At 40.6% G+C, this 15901-nt stretch overlaps 1 protein-coding gene across 1 annotated transcript in view; it reads left to right on the forward strand.

The window, feature by feature from the left end:
- The window catches only part of LOC124013377 (calcitonin gene-related peptide type 1 receptor-like), a 133254-nt gene that overhangs the window by 37800 nt on the left and 79553 nt on the right, over window positions 1–15901 (forward strand). Inside the window, exons 2-4 of the mRNA XM_046327682.1 lie at window positions 4738–4803; window positions 9589–9748; window positions 10228–10335. Of these exons, the coding sequence (XP_046183638.1) occupies window positions 4759–4803; window positions 9589–9748; window positions 10228–10335 (313 nt within the window). The 5' untranslated portion in view covers window positions 4738–4758. The remainder of the gene's footprint in view (window positions 1–4737; window positions 4804–9588; window positions 9749–10227; window positions 10336–15901) is intronic.

A 15901-nucleotide genomic window follows, 5' to 3' on the forward strand; every position in this document is an offset into this window, starting at 1 on the left:
ACTAGACCAATTAATAGAAGGATTATGACATACTAGCCAGGGATGACCCAAAACAACAGGTGTAAAAGGTGAACGAAAAATCAAAAAGAAATAGTCTCACTGTGGTTACCAGATACTGTGAGAGTTAAAGGTAGTGTCTCAAATCTGATACTGGGAAGATGACTACCATCTAAGGCAAACATGGGCGTAGGCTTGTCTAACTGTCTGAAAGGAATGTCATGTTTCCGAGCCCATGCTTCGTCCATGAAACAACCCTCAGCCCCCGAGTCAATCAAGGCACTGCATGTAGCACCCGAACCGGTCCAGCGTAGATGGACCGACATAGTAGTACAGGATCTAGATGAAGAGACCTGAGTAGTAGCGCTCACCAGTAGCCCTCCGCTTACTGATGAGCTCTGGCCTTTTACTGGACATGAATTGACAAAATGTCCATCAAATCCGCAATAGAGGCACAGGCGGTTGGTGATCCTCCGTTCCCTCTCCTCCTTAAAGTTCTGGTAATTGTTTGAACAATCAGCCCTTGCCTCCCAGATAGCTGTGCCCCACTCTCGAGCCCGGCCAGTAAGGAGTGAAATGACGTAAGCAACCCGAGCTCTCTCGCTAGAGTATGTGTTGGGTTGGAGAGAGAACACAATATCACACTGGGTGAGAAAGGAGCGGCACTCCGTGGGCTGCCCGGAGTAGCAAGGTGGGTTATTAACCCTAGGTTCCGGAGGCTCGGCAGGCCAGGAAGTAATAGGTGGCACGAGACGAACTGTCCAGAGAGGTCGGAAACCTGAGCGGACAGGTTCTCCACGGCATGGCAAGCAGCAGACAATTCCTGCTCGTGTCTGCCGAGCATGGCTCCTTGGATCTCGACGGCAGTGTTACGAACGTCTGTAGTCGCTGGGTCCATTCTTTGGTCGGATCCTTCTGTCATGCAGGTGAATGAGGACCCAAAAGCGACTTGGCGAAAACAGAGTCTTTAATCCAGAAAAGTAATTCTACAAACATAAGACATAATTCCACTCGTAATGACGAGAACAGACTGGAGACTCGATCAAGAACTGCAGGTTGCCTCGGGAAGGCACTTGAACCTAGCAGACTCAGACACCTGCTCTCCACGCAGCATCTGAGGGAAACACGACACGACAGGGCGATACACAGACACAGCACGGTGAACAATAGACAAGGATCCGACAGGACAGGAACGGAAAACAAGGGAAGAAATAGGGACTCTAATCAGGGGAAAAGATAAGGAACAGGTGTGGGAAGACTAAATGATTGATTAGGGGAATAGGAACAGCTGGGAGCAGGAACGGAACGATAGAGAGAAGAGAGAGAGGAAGGGAGAGAGAAAAAGGGGAACGAACCTAAAAAGACCAGCAGGGGGATAATGAACAGAGGAAAAGCAAAATGACAAGACAATCTAAGACAAAACATGACAATAATAGCTCGTAATTCACTTATGTCGCATTTTAGTAAACAGCCATCAGTATTGATGTTGAATGGGCTGTCATTCATCTTGCTGAAACTCAACTTCTGTGATAGAGAGGCGTTCTCTCCCTATTGTGTTACACGTCTTATAGCAGGGATAGGCTCTTGCAGTTTTTAATATGATATCTGAGTGAGATTGACTAACAAATCCAAGAGGGGCCCACCGGGCTCTAATTCCACCTTCATTACTCCAGGTTTAGATAGCTGGCCTCTCGATTAAAACATGTCAGCTGACAGGGGCTAATTGAGTGACTGTCAGTGACTGACACAACAAGAGAAAAACTGTTGATGCACAGCAGAAATCAAAGAATTGCACATTGTGTATTCTACTACTTTAATTTGCAACAGCTTTTTTTTGTTGAGGGGGGGAATGATCAGAGGGCCTTCAAAAGGGGGCCGCCAGTTGACCATCCCTGTCTTAGAGGGATGTCTGAGGCCTTATTCTAAAATGTATTAAATTGTTATTTCCCCCCCATCAATCTACACACAATACCTCATAATGAGGAAGAAAAAACTGGTTCTGAAATTTTTGCAAATGTATACAAAATAAAAAACTGGAATATCAAATTTACATAAGTATTCAGACCCAGTACTTTGTTGAAGCACCGTTGGAAGCGATTACAGCCTTAAGTCTTCTTGGGTATGACTCTACAAGCTTGGCACACCTGTATTTGGGGAGTTTCTCCCATTCTTCTCTGCTGATCCTGTCAAGCTCTGTCAGGTTGGATGGCGAGCGTCGCTGCACAGCAGGTCTCTACAGAGATGTTTGACTGGGTTCAAGTCCGGGCTCTGGCTGGGCCACTTAAGGACATTCAGAGACTTGTCCCAAAGCCACTCTTGCGTTGTCTTGGTTGTGTGCTTTGGGTTGTTAGGGCTGCCATTGGATTCTGGAGCAATGGAAATGCATTTGTTCTCTGGAGTGATGAATCACACTTCACCATCTGACAGTCTGACAGACGAATCTGGGTTTAGCGGGTGCCAGCAGAATGCTACCTGCCCAAATGCATAGTGCCAACAGTAAAGTTTGGTGGAGGAGGAATAATGGTCTGGTTTGGAAGCCAGGCCTAATCGTCCAACATCAGTGCCAGACCTCACTAATGCTCTGGTGGCTGAATGGAAGCAAGTCCTCGCAGCAATATTCCAACATCTAGTGGAATGCCTTCCTAGAAGAGTGGAATCTGGTATCGCAGCAAAGGGGGGACGAACTTCATATTAATGCCCATGAATTTGGAATGAGATGTTCGACGAGCATGTGTCCACATACTTTTGGTCAAGGAGTGTACCTCATGAGTATCACTCTGTTCCCACTGTTGGTGTTTTACATTTACATTTACATTTAAGTCATTTAGCAGACGCTCTTATCCAGAGCGACTTACAAATTGGTGCATTCACCTTATGACATCCAGTGGAACAGTCACTTTACAATAGTGCATCTAAATCTTAAAGGGGGGGGAGAGGGATTACTTATCCTATCCTAGGTATTCCTTAAAGAGGTGGGGTTTCAGGTGTCTCCGGAAGGTGGTGATTGACTCCGCTGTCCTGGCGTCGTGAGGGAGTTTGTTCCACCATTGGGGGGCCAGAGCAGCGAACAGTTTTGACTGGGCTGAGCGGGAGCTGTACTTCCTCAGTGGTAGGGAGGCGAGCAGGCCAGAGGTGGATGAACGCAGTGCCCTTGTTTTGACATTGATTATAACTGTAAGGATTATAAGCAGCATCAGAGGTGTTATTGTATTGTATTTATAACTCAGAACAGTGTGTCATTAACACTGTGTTTTTGGAAAAAAGACCAGACACGATAGCCTGAGGGACACTGCCTCACAGTAGTAAGACAAGATCAAGGTAAAAAGATAAAACTGGCACTTACATTACAATCTCCAATCCTCAGCCTTCTCTCCTTCTTTCCTTCCCATGGCTGGATACCACACAAATACACATTGGTATTTTTCTACAATATCCGCCATTCCCCATTTCTCTCTGAGCACCATTTCACAGGCGGGTGAGTAAGCCATGTCAGCAATGGGAAAGAGTCTTGTTCTCTGTGTGGCACAGCCCTCAGCCATCTGGAAGGGTTAGGAGCTGGAGCTGGCATGCATAGATGAACAGGGGGTTTTACTGGCTGTGCACGGCTGGAGTTCAATGAAGTTCCACCTAGCCACTGATCTGTGGTCAGTTTTACTGTTTCCCATCCTACTGCTCCTTGGGCACCAGAGCAAGCCACTGCTCCTTAGGCACCAGAGCAAGCCACTGCTCCTTAGGCACCAGAGAAAGCCACTGCTCCTTAGGCACCAGAGAAAGCCACTGCTCCTTAGGCACCAGAGCAAGCCGCTGCTCCTTAGGCATCAGAGCAAGCCACTGCTCATGATGGCACATCAATAATGTTCATAAAGGGATTATAGTTTTTCAAGTAACACATTCAAATTATGAAGTGCTTAATCAAAGAAACGTTATACCTCTCTAGACCGTTATCCTACCTAGACTGACCTCACACTCCCCCAGTCCCAGTCCAACCTCCAAAGTCAGTCACAATGACATGTTCACTGATGCAGAACCTGCTGTGGAGCCCCAGTGAGGTGTGAACATCTAACAGCTGCACACTGATTGGCGTAACACAGCAGATAATGGGTTTACAATGGGGATCTGCAGGTCCAAAGTAGAGACCTGAGGGGAATTCTAATCTAACTTTCATGGACTAGATTAGCGCAGTGGAGCAGTGGTCTAAGACACTGCATATCAGCTCAAGAGGTTTCACTGCAGTCTCTGGTTCAAATCCAGGCTGCAACACATCTGACTGTGATTGGGAGTCTCATAGGGTGGTGCACAGTTGTCCTAGTTTGGCCTGGGGTAGACTGTCATTGTAAATAAGAAATTGCTCTTAACTGACTTGCCAAGTTAAATAAAGGTACAAAATAAATAAACTATTAAAATAGAATAAATATTACTCCCAGGCATGACAGTCCATCCACTCAACATGAGAAAGAAGCACCTCTGCAGTATGCTGTTGACAGTATAATCACTTTCTCTCTCCCTCCCTCCCCATGAATGCAACCCGGCACAGGAAAACTTATGGGAACCACTGTTGCAGTATATTTGCATTCAGGCATAATGAATGTTGTTCTGCAGTCCAAACTCAAGGCTGCCTTATCGTATTTCAAAACAACGACCCGGTTCTGTTCATATGTTTACCCAATTTTCTGTTAGAAAAACACATTTTAAGTTGACATCATTTTAAACAACAGTATGTTCTCCTCTCTGTCTCCACAGACTTGACTGGGACCAGACAGTATGGGGTTAAAAAGCTCCTACTGGCTTCTGACATCTTTCTTGGTGGTGAGTCCATCTTCAGCTTCTCATTAACGCAAATAATTGTTGGTAGATTACTTTTGTGCAGTGTTCATTACTGTAATGCAGTTTATATATTACTGTCATTTTTTAAAACCAAATTGTACATGATTTGTGTGGTAAATGTCCAAGATAAACTGCAATACGTTTTACTCGACTGGTTTTTAACAAATAGAGAAAATCAGATAGATTAACGGATTAGTGATTAGTCAATCACTAATTGGTTCAGTTTGGCAACTAGGAGCATCTCACTAGGCACATTACAGAATTTCAACGTGGAAATGTGGGTAATTTTTGGCTGAGACGTTGATTGTTGAGACGTTAATCATTGAGATTTCAACCTTTATTCACCCCCTCAAAAAAAACAGACAGAATGTGTTGAATTCTCAATGTGTTTTTTGTCTTTTAACCATCTAAAAGCACAACCAAATTCCAATGAAAAAAATAATATCAGATTTTTGGTTTAGTTGTCATCTAAATGTTTTATCACTGTGCTTTCAAATTTAAAAGCACAACAAAGTTCAAATGAGAATACAATATCATATCATTTGTATTTATACAAAACCACAAGGCTACGTGCTGGGGCGGCAGGTAGCCTAGTGGTTAGAGTATTGGACTAGTAACCGAAAAGGTTGCAAAATCGAATCCCCGAGCTGACAAGGTAAAAATCTGTTGTTCTGCCCCTGAGCAAGGCATCATTGAAAATAAGAATTAGTTCTTAACTGACTTGCCTAGTTAAATACAGGTTAAATACAACAACTTAATGTGTTATTACTGTTCTTTATTTCATAACACAACCAAATGAACTGTGTGCAGTCAAGATGAAAATACCATACATGGTCCAAGTAATCAATGCTGTTCGAGATTCTGCAAAGATTATTAAAGCAATTGTGAAGATCTCCACAGACCTGCAACCTTTGCATGCTTCCTGAACACAAACTGGAATCATAGTCAGACTAAGGCAGTGGCACAGATGGGACTATCTCCTTCAAATGTTGATATTTAGTTGTGTTGACAACCAAACACAATTCAATATCCAGTTTGTTACACAAATTAATAATATGTTGGCTTCAATGTTTAAAAAGTTAAAGTTATAATTTAGTTTGATTTAGGCCTATTATTTAACTTAGATATTTGGCTGAGATAGAGATGTGAATCCAACATATTCATTATTAATTTGTAGATTCAATTTGAAATCAACCAAATCTTGAAACACTAGGCCTCTATATATTGTTGATTTTTAGTTGAACTCTGGGTTGAATTGAAACAATAGCTGTTGGTGACTTGGCAAATGCTACAGTATATATAGGCCTAAATGTATCATTCATGAAATTACTTATAAAGTATTGTTACATTCCATTTGCTCTGTTAAACCTACTCTTTGGAGTGAGTTTGATTGCAACAGTGAATCTATTTAGTTATTAAGTGTAGATCTCTCAGTAAATCATTCTCATGACAGCACAGTGGTAGTAGTCAGGGCTTGGTTAAAGGGACTACACCTACCTACAATCTCTCTGAACTTCTCCCGATGTGGACGCGACAGCACAGTGGTAGTAGTCAGGGCTTGGTTAAAGGGACTACACCTACCTACAATCTCTCTGAACTTCTCCCCGATGTGGAAGCGACAGCACAGTGGTAGTAGTCAGGGCTTGGTTAAAGGGACTACACCTACCTACAATCTCACTGAACTTCTCCCCGATGTGGAAGCGACAGCACTAGGCTGCATTCAAAACAATTCTCCCCCCCCCCTCATCCAATGTCCCCCTAACATGGATACCTTTGTACCTTTAGTCTTCTATTCATTTGTAAATTATGATAAATTGGCTGTCGATAAGTGTTCGTACCATGTAATTATATTAAATTAAATTTTCCTGTCTGGCTGAGTGTAAGAAGGTAAATTCATACGATCTCTTTAATCTCTCAGATGTTCATGCACTTGTGTTTGTTTTCTTTGTTTCCAGAAAAGCTCTCAGTAACACTCTATTTCAGTAAAGCTCTATTTCAGTAACACTCTTTTTCAGTAAAGCTCTATTTCAGTAAAGCTCTATTTCAGTAAAGCTCTATTTCAGTAACACTCTTTTTCAGCAAAGCTCTATTTCAGTAAAGCTCTATTTCAGTAAAGCTCTATTTCAGTAACACTCTTATTTCAGTAACTCTCTTATTTCAGCAGGATACGTGGAAGAAATGAAAGAGGAATGACCTTTACGGACATGTGAGGGTTACTCACTGTCTGAAAGGGATTTTTGATTTTTTTTTTAGCTTTAAAGCTGACATTGGTGGTGGCCTGGTGGTCGTATGTATGACGTCATTTACTTCAATGTTTGGAGTGACATCATATGTACGGCTGCTAAACTGCTACATGGGACATCATCAATATTCCGAAAACTCTCAGACGAAAATATAAATCTTCCCCTCCTCCATTTTGTTTTAGTGTTTGTAGCTCAGTATGCTTTGAATTGTCAGGTAAGACTGATGTACATTTTCCTGGAAAAGGAAAAGAATGCTCTGAAAGTTAAACGAGAAGAGATGAAAGTAATAACAAAGAGAAAGGAGAGATGGAGGAGGAGGGTGGGGCGGGTGGGAGCTGTTTGCGAGCGAGTCTTTCCAAGCTATTGTGTTAATATTCATGTAAATTAATTAAAGTATGCGAGAGAGCAAGAAATAAAGAGAGAGAAACAGAGAGAGAGAGCAATAAAGAAAGAGAAAGAGAGAAACAGAGAGAGAGAGCAAGAAAAAAAGAGAAAGAGAGAAACACAGAGAGAGAGAGAGCAAGAAAGAAAGAGAAAGAGAGAAACACAGAGAGAGAGAGAGAGAGAGACAGAGAGAGAAACAGAGAGAGAGAGCAATAAAGAAAGAGAAAGAGAGAAACACAGAGAGAGAGAGCAAGAAAAAAAGAGAAAGAGAGAAACACACAGAGAGAGAGAGCAAGAAAGAAAAAGAAAGAGAGAAACACACAGAGAGAGAGAGCAAGAAAGAAAGAGAAAGAGAGAAACACAGAGAGAGAGAGAGAGAGAGAGAGAAAGATAAACACAGAGAGAGCAGAGAAACACAGAGAAGAGAGAGAGAGAGAGAGAGAGAGAGAGAGAGAGAGAGAGAGAGAGAGAGAGAGAGAGAGAGAGAGAGAGAGAGAAAGAGAGAGAGAGAGAGAGAGAAAGAAAACACAGAGAGAGAGAGAGAGAGAGAGAGAGAGAGAGAGAGAGAGAGAGAGAGAGAGAGAGAGAGAGAGAGAGAGAGAGAGAGAGAGAGAGAGAGAGAGAGAGAGAGAGAGAGAGAGAGAGAAACAGAGAGAGAGAGAGCAAGAAAGAAAGAGAAAGAGAGAAAGAGAGAACACAGAGAGAGAGAGCAAGAAAGAGAGAAAGAAAGAAAGAGAAGAGAGAAACAGAGAGAGAACAGAGAGAGAGAAGAGACACAGAGAGAGAGAGAGAAAAACACAGAGAGAGAGAAATAATAAAGAAAAAGAAAGAGAGAAACAGAGAGAGAGAGAGAGCAATAAAGAAAAAGAAAGAGAGAAACACAGAGAGAGAGAGCAATAAAGAAAGAGAGAGAGAAAAACAGAGAGAGAGAGAGAGAGAAACACACAGAGAGAGAGAGAGAGAGAAACAGAGAGAGAAACAGAGAGAGAGAGAGACACAGAGAGAGAGCAATAAAGAAAGAGAGAGAGAAAAACAGAGTGAGAGAGAGAGAGAAACACACAGAGAGAGAGAGAGAGAGAGAGAGAGAGAGAGAGAGAGAGAGAGAGAGAGAGAGAGAGAGAGAGAGAGAGACAGAGAGAGAGAGAGCAATAAAGAAAGAGAAAGAGAGAAACACAGAGAGAGAGAGAGCAATAAAGAAAGAGAAAGAGAGAAACACAGAGAGAGAGAGCAAGAAAAAAAGAGAAAGAGAGAAACACAGAGAGACAGAGAGAGAGAGAAAGAGAGAGAGAGAGAAACATATTTCCAAAGGCCCAAATGAACATACAATATACTCAAAATGAGTATAGCACATGGCTGGATTTCATGATGGCTTAGTTAATTTATATGAAGGAGTAATACCCGTTCATGTACACATCTTCTGCTCACTGATCATAGAAAGAGAGAGGAAAAAATGGTGAAAATGAGAGAACGAGAGAGAGAGAGGACAAACCCTGGCACTTTGAGTGGATTTATTCTTTGTCAAAATATTAGGAGAGATGAGTCACACTCCCAACGACACGTTGTTGGACACAGCTCCTATTTGAATCTTGATTTCCTTCTCATCTTTGTGCAGAGAAGCGTTATCTACAGTATATCAGCTTTGGAGACGAGATGAGCTCCCATGGTTTTCAAGCCTCTTTTCCAAACCACACAATAGGAGAACAGACAGGATCAGAGAGAGGCTCATTCTATTCATATAAGGGTTCTTGTATGCTAGTCATCTGTAACCACGCCAACACACATTTCAAGTACAACATTGTGACACTCACTTGAGAAAAGCACAAGATGAGACTATTTGTCTATTGCTTTTAGCATGAATCAGCAACGCATGTGGAAGTATACTGTCAATAAATCACTCTCACAATACCAATACTAAACCATAGCAATAGAATTACTCATTCTAGTATCAGACCCTTACACATTGCCTGTTTAAAGACAAGCATGCCAATAGTCACAACACAACTTGATTAAGCTCAGGGCAATTAGTTTCAGGGCAGCACAGCCTAAGTGCAACCTACACGTACAGCACATCACTAGCCAGTCACTTTGGTGTTCGATAGCTCTATTCTGGTAAGATGAAGTGGTTGTTATGTCTTTGCAGAGCGGAACCTTTGCCAGGGAGACCAGCTCTGAGCCTGCTAGCCCAGACACATCTCTCAGGCCTGTCCTGGCCATAATGGAGGACGAGAGGCAGACCATGACCGAGGGTCAATACAAATGTCTTGAACTGTTCAGCCGAGATCAGCAGCACAACAGAACAGGTAAAGCACAAATAAATCATTTCAGTCCAAAAACGGATGTACCAATACCAGATTACCCTTTTAATCTAATCACAATAGTTACTAGGAGACTGGGATCTGATTACTAGGGCTCTTTGAGAAAGCACTTGTGTTGATGCTATGACCTTGATTGCGTAATGTTTAGTGGATGGATGTGTAATCAGTGCTTCATTGATGCTATAGGTAGAGATAGAGATGTTGTTACCAGGACCCAAGTGCAGGGATATAGGACTGTAAAAGTACCATAGCATATGCTAAATGCTAAATGCTAAATGCATATGCACCTCAGCTATTAGGCGTATGGAAAGTGTTAGAGGCACTGAGCTAAATGAGCTGAATGACTGAAATTTAAATAAAAGGTTTCAACATGAATTGTTAACGCATGGTTTAGCAATAGGGAGGTAGCCTAAAGTTTTGTAAATATATAGGTATAGACATTAAAGTCATTCTCACTGATGCAGGTGTGTTCTGTAGCCGTATGTGGGATGGCTTGCTGTGTTGGGATGAGACTCCGGTGGGGACCTACGCCACACAGAACTGCCCAGACTACCCTGGCCTGGACATCTCTGGTAAGACTAAACACTGATAAATGATACAATCTCTGCAGAGGGAATTGGCCAGGCCACAGGTGATAGGGTAGTTTAAAGAGATGATAGAGGTGATTATAGACTTGATTATAGAGATGATAGGGGTAACTATAGACTAGATTATAGAGATGATGGGGTGACTAGAGACTATATTATAGAGATGATAGGTGTGATAACATTACAGAGATGTTAGGGGTGACTTGAGGTTAAATGACATAGATGTCAGTGGTGATTAGAGACTAGATTATAGAGATGATAAGGGTGACTAGAGGATAGATGATAGAGATGATAGGGGTGGTTAGAGACTAGATGATAGAGATGATAGGGGTGGTTAGAGACTATATTATAGAGATGATAGGGGTGGTTTGAGACTATATTATAGAGATGATAGAGGTTATTCGAGACTAGATTATAGAGATGATAGGGGTGATTCGAGACTAGATTATAGAGATGATAGGGTGATTCGAGACTAGATTATAGAGATGATAGGGGGGATTCAAGACTAGATTATAGAGATGATAGGGGTGATTCGAGACTAGATTATAGAGATGATAGGGGTGATTCGAGACTAGATTATAGAGATGATAGGGGGGATTCAAGACTAGATTATAGAGATGATAGGGGTGATTTGAGACTAGATTATAGAGATGATAGGGGGGATTCGAGACTAGATTATAGAGATGATAGGGGTGTGTCATGGAGCGCATGTCCGTGATTTATAGACAATGAAACAAATGATTGGTTGGAGAAGACTCGTTATTGTATCTCTTCAAGGTTTAGCCAAGAAACCTGAAACAAAATCAAATATGTTGGACAGAGTAGCGCATTCCGTTTCCCAGCAATACTTTGACGTAAGTTGAGTGTTTGTTATGCACGCCAGTTACTAAAGCAATATAACTTGTTAACCGTGTTTCTACAGTGTATAAAGCTTCCAATTTAAAATGTACATGCTCTAGCAATGTGAAATATGTTAGAGGAATAATGATCTAATTGTTGGTAGAGACTAATTGTATAATGTCACCTACCTGATGTGTTTGTTTCCTTGTTGAAGTGCCGGTGTTCATTACACAAAGAGCAAATTAGTCTACGAGTCATCAAGTAACATTTATTGGTTGGTGGAAATAAACAAAGTGATGAATTATCCCGGGGTGAATTACTTCATGAATGTGTATTGTCAGACTTAAAGAGGAAGTTATTGTTGTGTGTGTTTATGTAAAACTGTTGTTTATGATATACTGAATGTCCATGGGAAATTACACATTCATGGTAGAAATGTGTGATGGAACATTCCTAGCGGAAGGGAATTCCTGTAAAAAGTTCTTAGGTCCTCAGTTGACCTTTGCCTGGTGGACGGCAGGCTGGGCAGGCAACATGTTGGCTAGAGTAGAGTTATACCTGAGTTTGGTTATAAGCAAAGAGTTGTTGCCCGAATAGTTTAAACTGAGAATATCTTTGATTTATTCAAGTCTTTGTCAACGTCCTTTTTGTTACCTTCTGTACAAAGTTTATTGGTCAATTCGTCCTGCACCTATTGTCAATAAAAGTTCTAAGAGAAGTGAGCACCAGAACATCCTGTCTGTCTCCTCACTGTCTGATCCGCCGCATCGGTTTCTGCTTCACAGGGTGACTAGATTATAGAGATGATAAGGGTGTCTAGAGACTAGATTATAGAGATGATGGGGTGACCAGAGACTAGATTATAGAGATGGTAGGGGTGACTAGAGACTAGATTATAGAGATGATAAGGGTGTCTAGAGACTAGAGTATAGAGATGATAAGGTTGTCTAGAGACTATATTATAGAGATGATAAGGGTGTCTAGAGACTATTTTATAGAGATGATAAGGATGTCTAGAGACTATATTATAGAGATGATAAGGGTGTCTAGAGACAAGATTATAGAGATGGTAGGGGTGACCAGAGACTAGATTATAGAGATGGTAGGGGTGACTAGAGACTAGATTATAGAGATGGTAGGGGTGACTAGAGACTATATTATAGAGATGATAAGGGTGTCTAGAGACTATATTATAGAGATGATAAGGGTGTCTAGAGACTAGATAACAGAGATGATAAGGGTGTCTTGAGACTATATTATAGAGATGATAAGGGTGTCTAGAGACTATATTATAGAGATGATAAGGGTGTCTAGAGACTAGATTATAGAGATGATAGGGGTGACTAGAGACTAGACTATAGAGATGATAAGGGTGTCTAGAGACTATATTATAGAGATGATAAGGGTGTCTAGAGACTAGATTATAGAGATGGTAGGGGTGACTAGAGACTAGATTATAGAGATGATAAGGGTGTCTAGAGACTATATTATAGAGATGATAAGGGTGTCTAGAGACTAGATAACAGAGATGATAAGGGTGTCTTGAGACTATATTATAGAGATGATAAGGGTGTCTAGAGACTATATTATAGAGATGATAAGGGTGTCTAGAGACTAGATTATAGAGATCATAGGGGTGACTAGAGACTAGACTATAGAGATGATAAGGGTGTCTAGAGACTAGATAACAGAGATGATAAGGGTGTCTTGAGACTATATTATAGAGATGATAAGGGTGTCTAGAGACTATATTATAGAGATGATAAGGGTGTCTAGAGACTAGATTATAGAGATGGTAGGGGTGACTAGAGACTAGATTATATAGATGATAAGGGTGTCTAGAGACTATATTATAGAGATGATAAGGGTGTCTAGAGACTATATTATAGAGATGGTAGGGGTGACCAGAGACTAGATTATAGAGATGGTAGGGGTGACTAGAGACTATATTATAGAGATGATAAGGTTGTCTAGAGACTAGATTATAGAGATGGTAGGGGTGACTAGAGACTAGATTATAGAGATGATAAGGGTGTCTAGAGACTAGATTATAGAGATGATGGGGTGACCAGAGACTAGATTATAGAGATGGTAGGGGTGACTAGAGACTAGATTATAGAGATGATAAGGGTGTCTAGAGTCTATATTATAGAGATGATAAGTGTGTCTAGAGACTATATTATAGAGATGATAAGTGTGTCTAGAGACTATATTATAGAGATGATAAGTGTGTCTAGAGACTATATTATAGAGATGGTAGGGGTGACTAGAGACTATTTTATAGAGATGATAAGGGTGTCTAGAGACTATATTATAGAGATGGTAGGGGTGACCAGAGACTAGATTATAGAGATGGTAGGGGTGACTAGAGACTAGATTATAGAGATGATAAGGGTGTCTAGAGACTAGATTATAGAGATGATGGGGTGACCAGAGACTAGATTATAGAGATGGTAGGGGTGACTAGAGACTAGATTATAGAGATGATAAGGGTGTCTAGAGACTATATTATAGAGATGATAAGGGTGTCTAGAGACTAGATAACAGAGATGATAAGGGTGTCTTGAGACTATATTATAGAGATGATAAGGGTGTCTAGAGACTATATTATATAGATGATAAGGGTGTCTAGAGACTAGATTATAGAGATGATAGGGGGGACTAGAGACTAGATTATAGAGATGGTAGGGGTGACTAGAGACTAGATTATAAAGATGATAAGGGTGTCTAGAGTCTATATTATAGAGATGATAAGGGTGTCTAGAGACTATATTATAGAGATGATAAGGGTGTCTAGAGACTATATTATAGAGATGAAAAGGGTAACTATAGATTATATTATAGAGATGATAGGGGTGACTAGAGACTAGACTATAGAGATGATAAGGGTGTCTAGAGACTAGATTATAGAGATGATAAGGGTGTCTAGAGACTATATTATAGAGATGATAAGGGTGTCTAGAGACTAGATTATAGAGATGATAAGGGTGTCTAGAGACTAGATTACAGAGATGATAAGGGTGTCTTGAGACTATATTATAGAGATGATAAGGGTGTCTAGAGACTATATTATAGAGATGATAAGGGTGTCTAGAGACTAGATTATAGAGATGATAGGGGTGACTAGAGACTAGACTATAGAGATGATAAGGGTGTCTAGAGACTAGATTATAGAGATGATAAGGGTGTCTAGAGACTATATTATAGAGATGATAAGGGTGTCTAGAGACTATATTATAGAGATGATAAGGGTAACTATAGATTATATTATAGAGATGATGGGGTGACTAGAGACTAGATTATAGAGATGATAAGGGTGTCTAGAGACTAGATTATAGAGATGATAAGGGTGTCTAGAGACTATATTATAGAGATGATAAGGGTGTCTAGAGACTATATTATAGAGATGATAAGGGTGTCTAGAGACTATATTATAGAGATGATAAGGGTGTCTAGAGACTAGATTATAGAGATGATAAGGGTGTCTAGAGACTATATTATAGAGATAATAAGGGTGTCTAGAGACTAGATTACAGAGATGATAAGGGTGTCTTGAGACTATATTATAGAGATGATAAGGGTGTCTAGAGACGAGATTACAGAGATGATAAGGGTGTCTTGAGACTATATTATAGAGATGATAAGGGTGTCTAGAGACTATATTATAGAGATGATAAGGGTGTCTAGAGACGAGATTATAGAGATGATAAGGGTGTCTAGAGTCTATATTATAGAGATGATAAGTGTGTCTAGAGACTATATTATAGAGATGGTAGGGGTGACCAGAGACTAGATTATAGAGATGGTAGGGGTGACTAGAGACTATTTTATAGAGATGATAAGGGTATCTAGAGACTATATTATAGAGATGGTAGGGGTGACCAGAGACTAGATTATAGAGATGGTAGGGGTGACTAGAGACTATTTTATAGAGATGATAAGGGTGTCTAGAGACTAGATTATAGAGATGATGGGGTGACCAGAGACTAGATTATAGAGATGGTAGGGGTGTCTAGAGACTAGATTATAGAGATGATAAGGGTGTCTAGAGTCTATATTATAGAGATGATAAGTGTGTCTAGAGACTATATTATAGAGATGGTAGGGGTGACCAGAGACTAGATTATAGAGATGGTAGGGGTGACTAGAGACTATTTTATAGAGATGATAAGGGTGTCTAGAGACTAGATTATAGAGATGATGGGGTGACCAGAGACTAGATTATAGAGATGGTAGGGGTGACTAGAGACTAGATTATAGAGATGATAAGCATGTCTAGAGACTATATTATAGAGATGATAAGGGTGTCTAGAGACTATATTATAGAGATGGTAGGGGTGACCAGAGACTAGATAACAGAGATGATAAGGGTGTCTTGAGACTATATTATAGAGATGATAAGGGTGTCTAGAGACTATATTATAGAGATGATAAGGGTGTCTAGAGACTAGATTATAGAGATGATAGGGGGGACTAGAGACTAGATTATAGAGATGGTAGGGGTGACTAGAGACTAGATTATAAAGATGATAAGGGTGTCTAGAGTCTATATTATAGAGATGATAAGGGTGTCTAGAGACTATATTATAGAGATGATAAGGGTGTCTAGAGACTAGATTATAGAGATGATAAGGGTAACTATAGATTATATTATAGAGATGATGGGGTGACTAGAGACTAGATTATAGAGATGATAAGGGTGTCTAGAGAT

Source organism: Oncorhynchus gorbuscha, linkage group LG24 (genome assembly GCF_021184085.1).
Source record: "Oncorhynchus gorbuscha isolate QuinsamMale2020 ecotype Even-year linkage group LG24, OgorEven_v1.0, whole genome shotgun sequence".
Classification (NCBI taxonomy): Eukaryota; Metazoa; Chordata; class Actinopteri; order Salmoniformes; family Salmonidae; genus Oncorhynchus; species Oncorhynchus gorbuscha.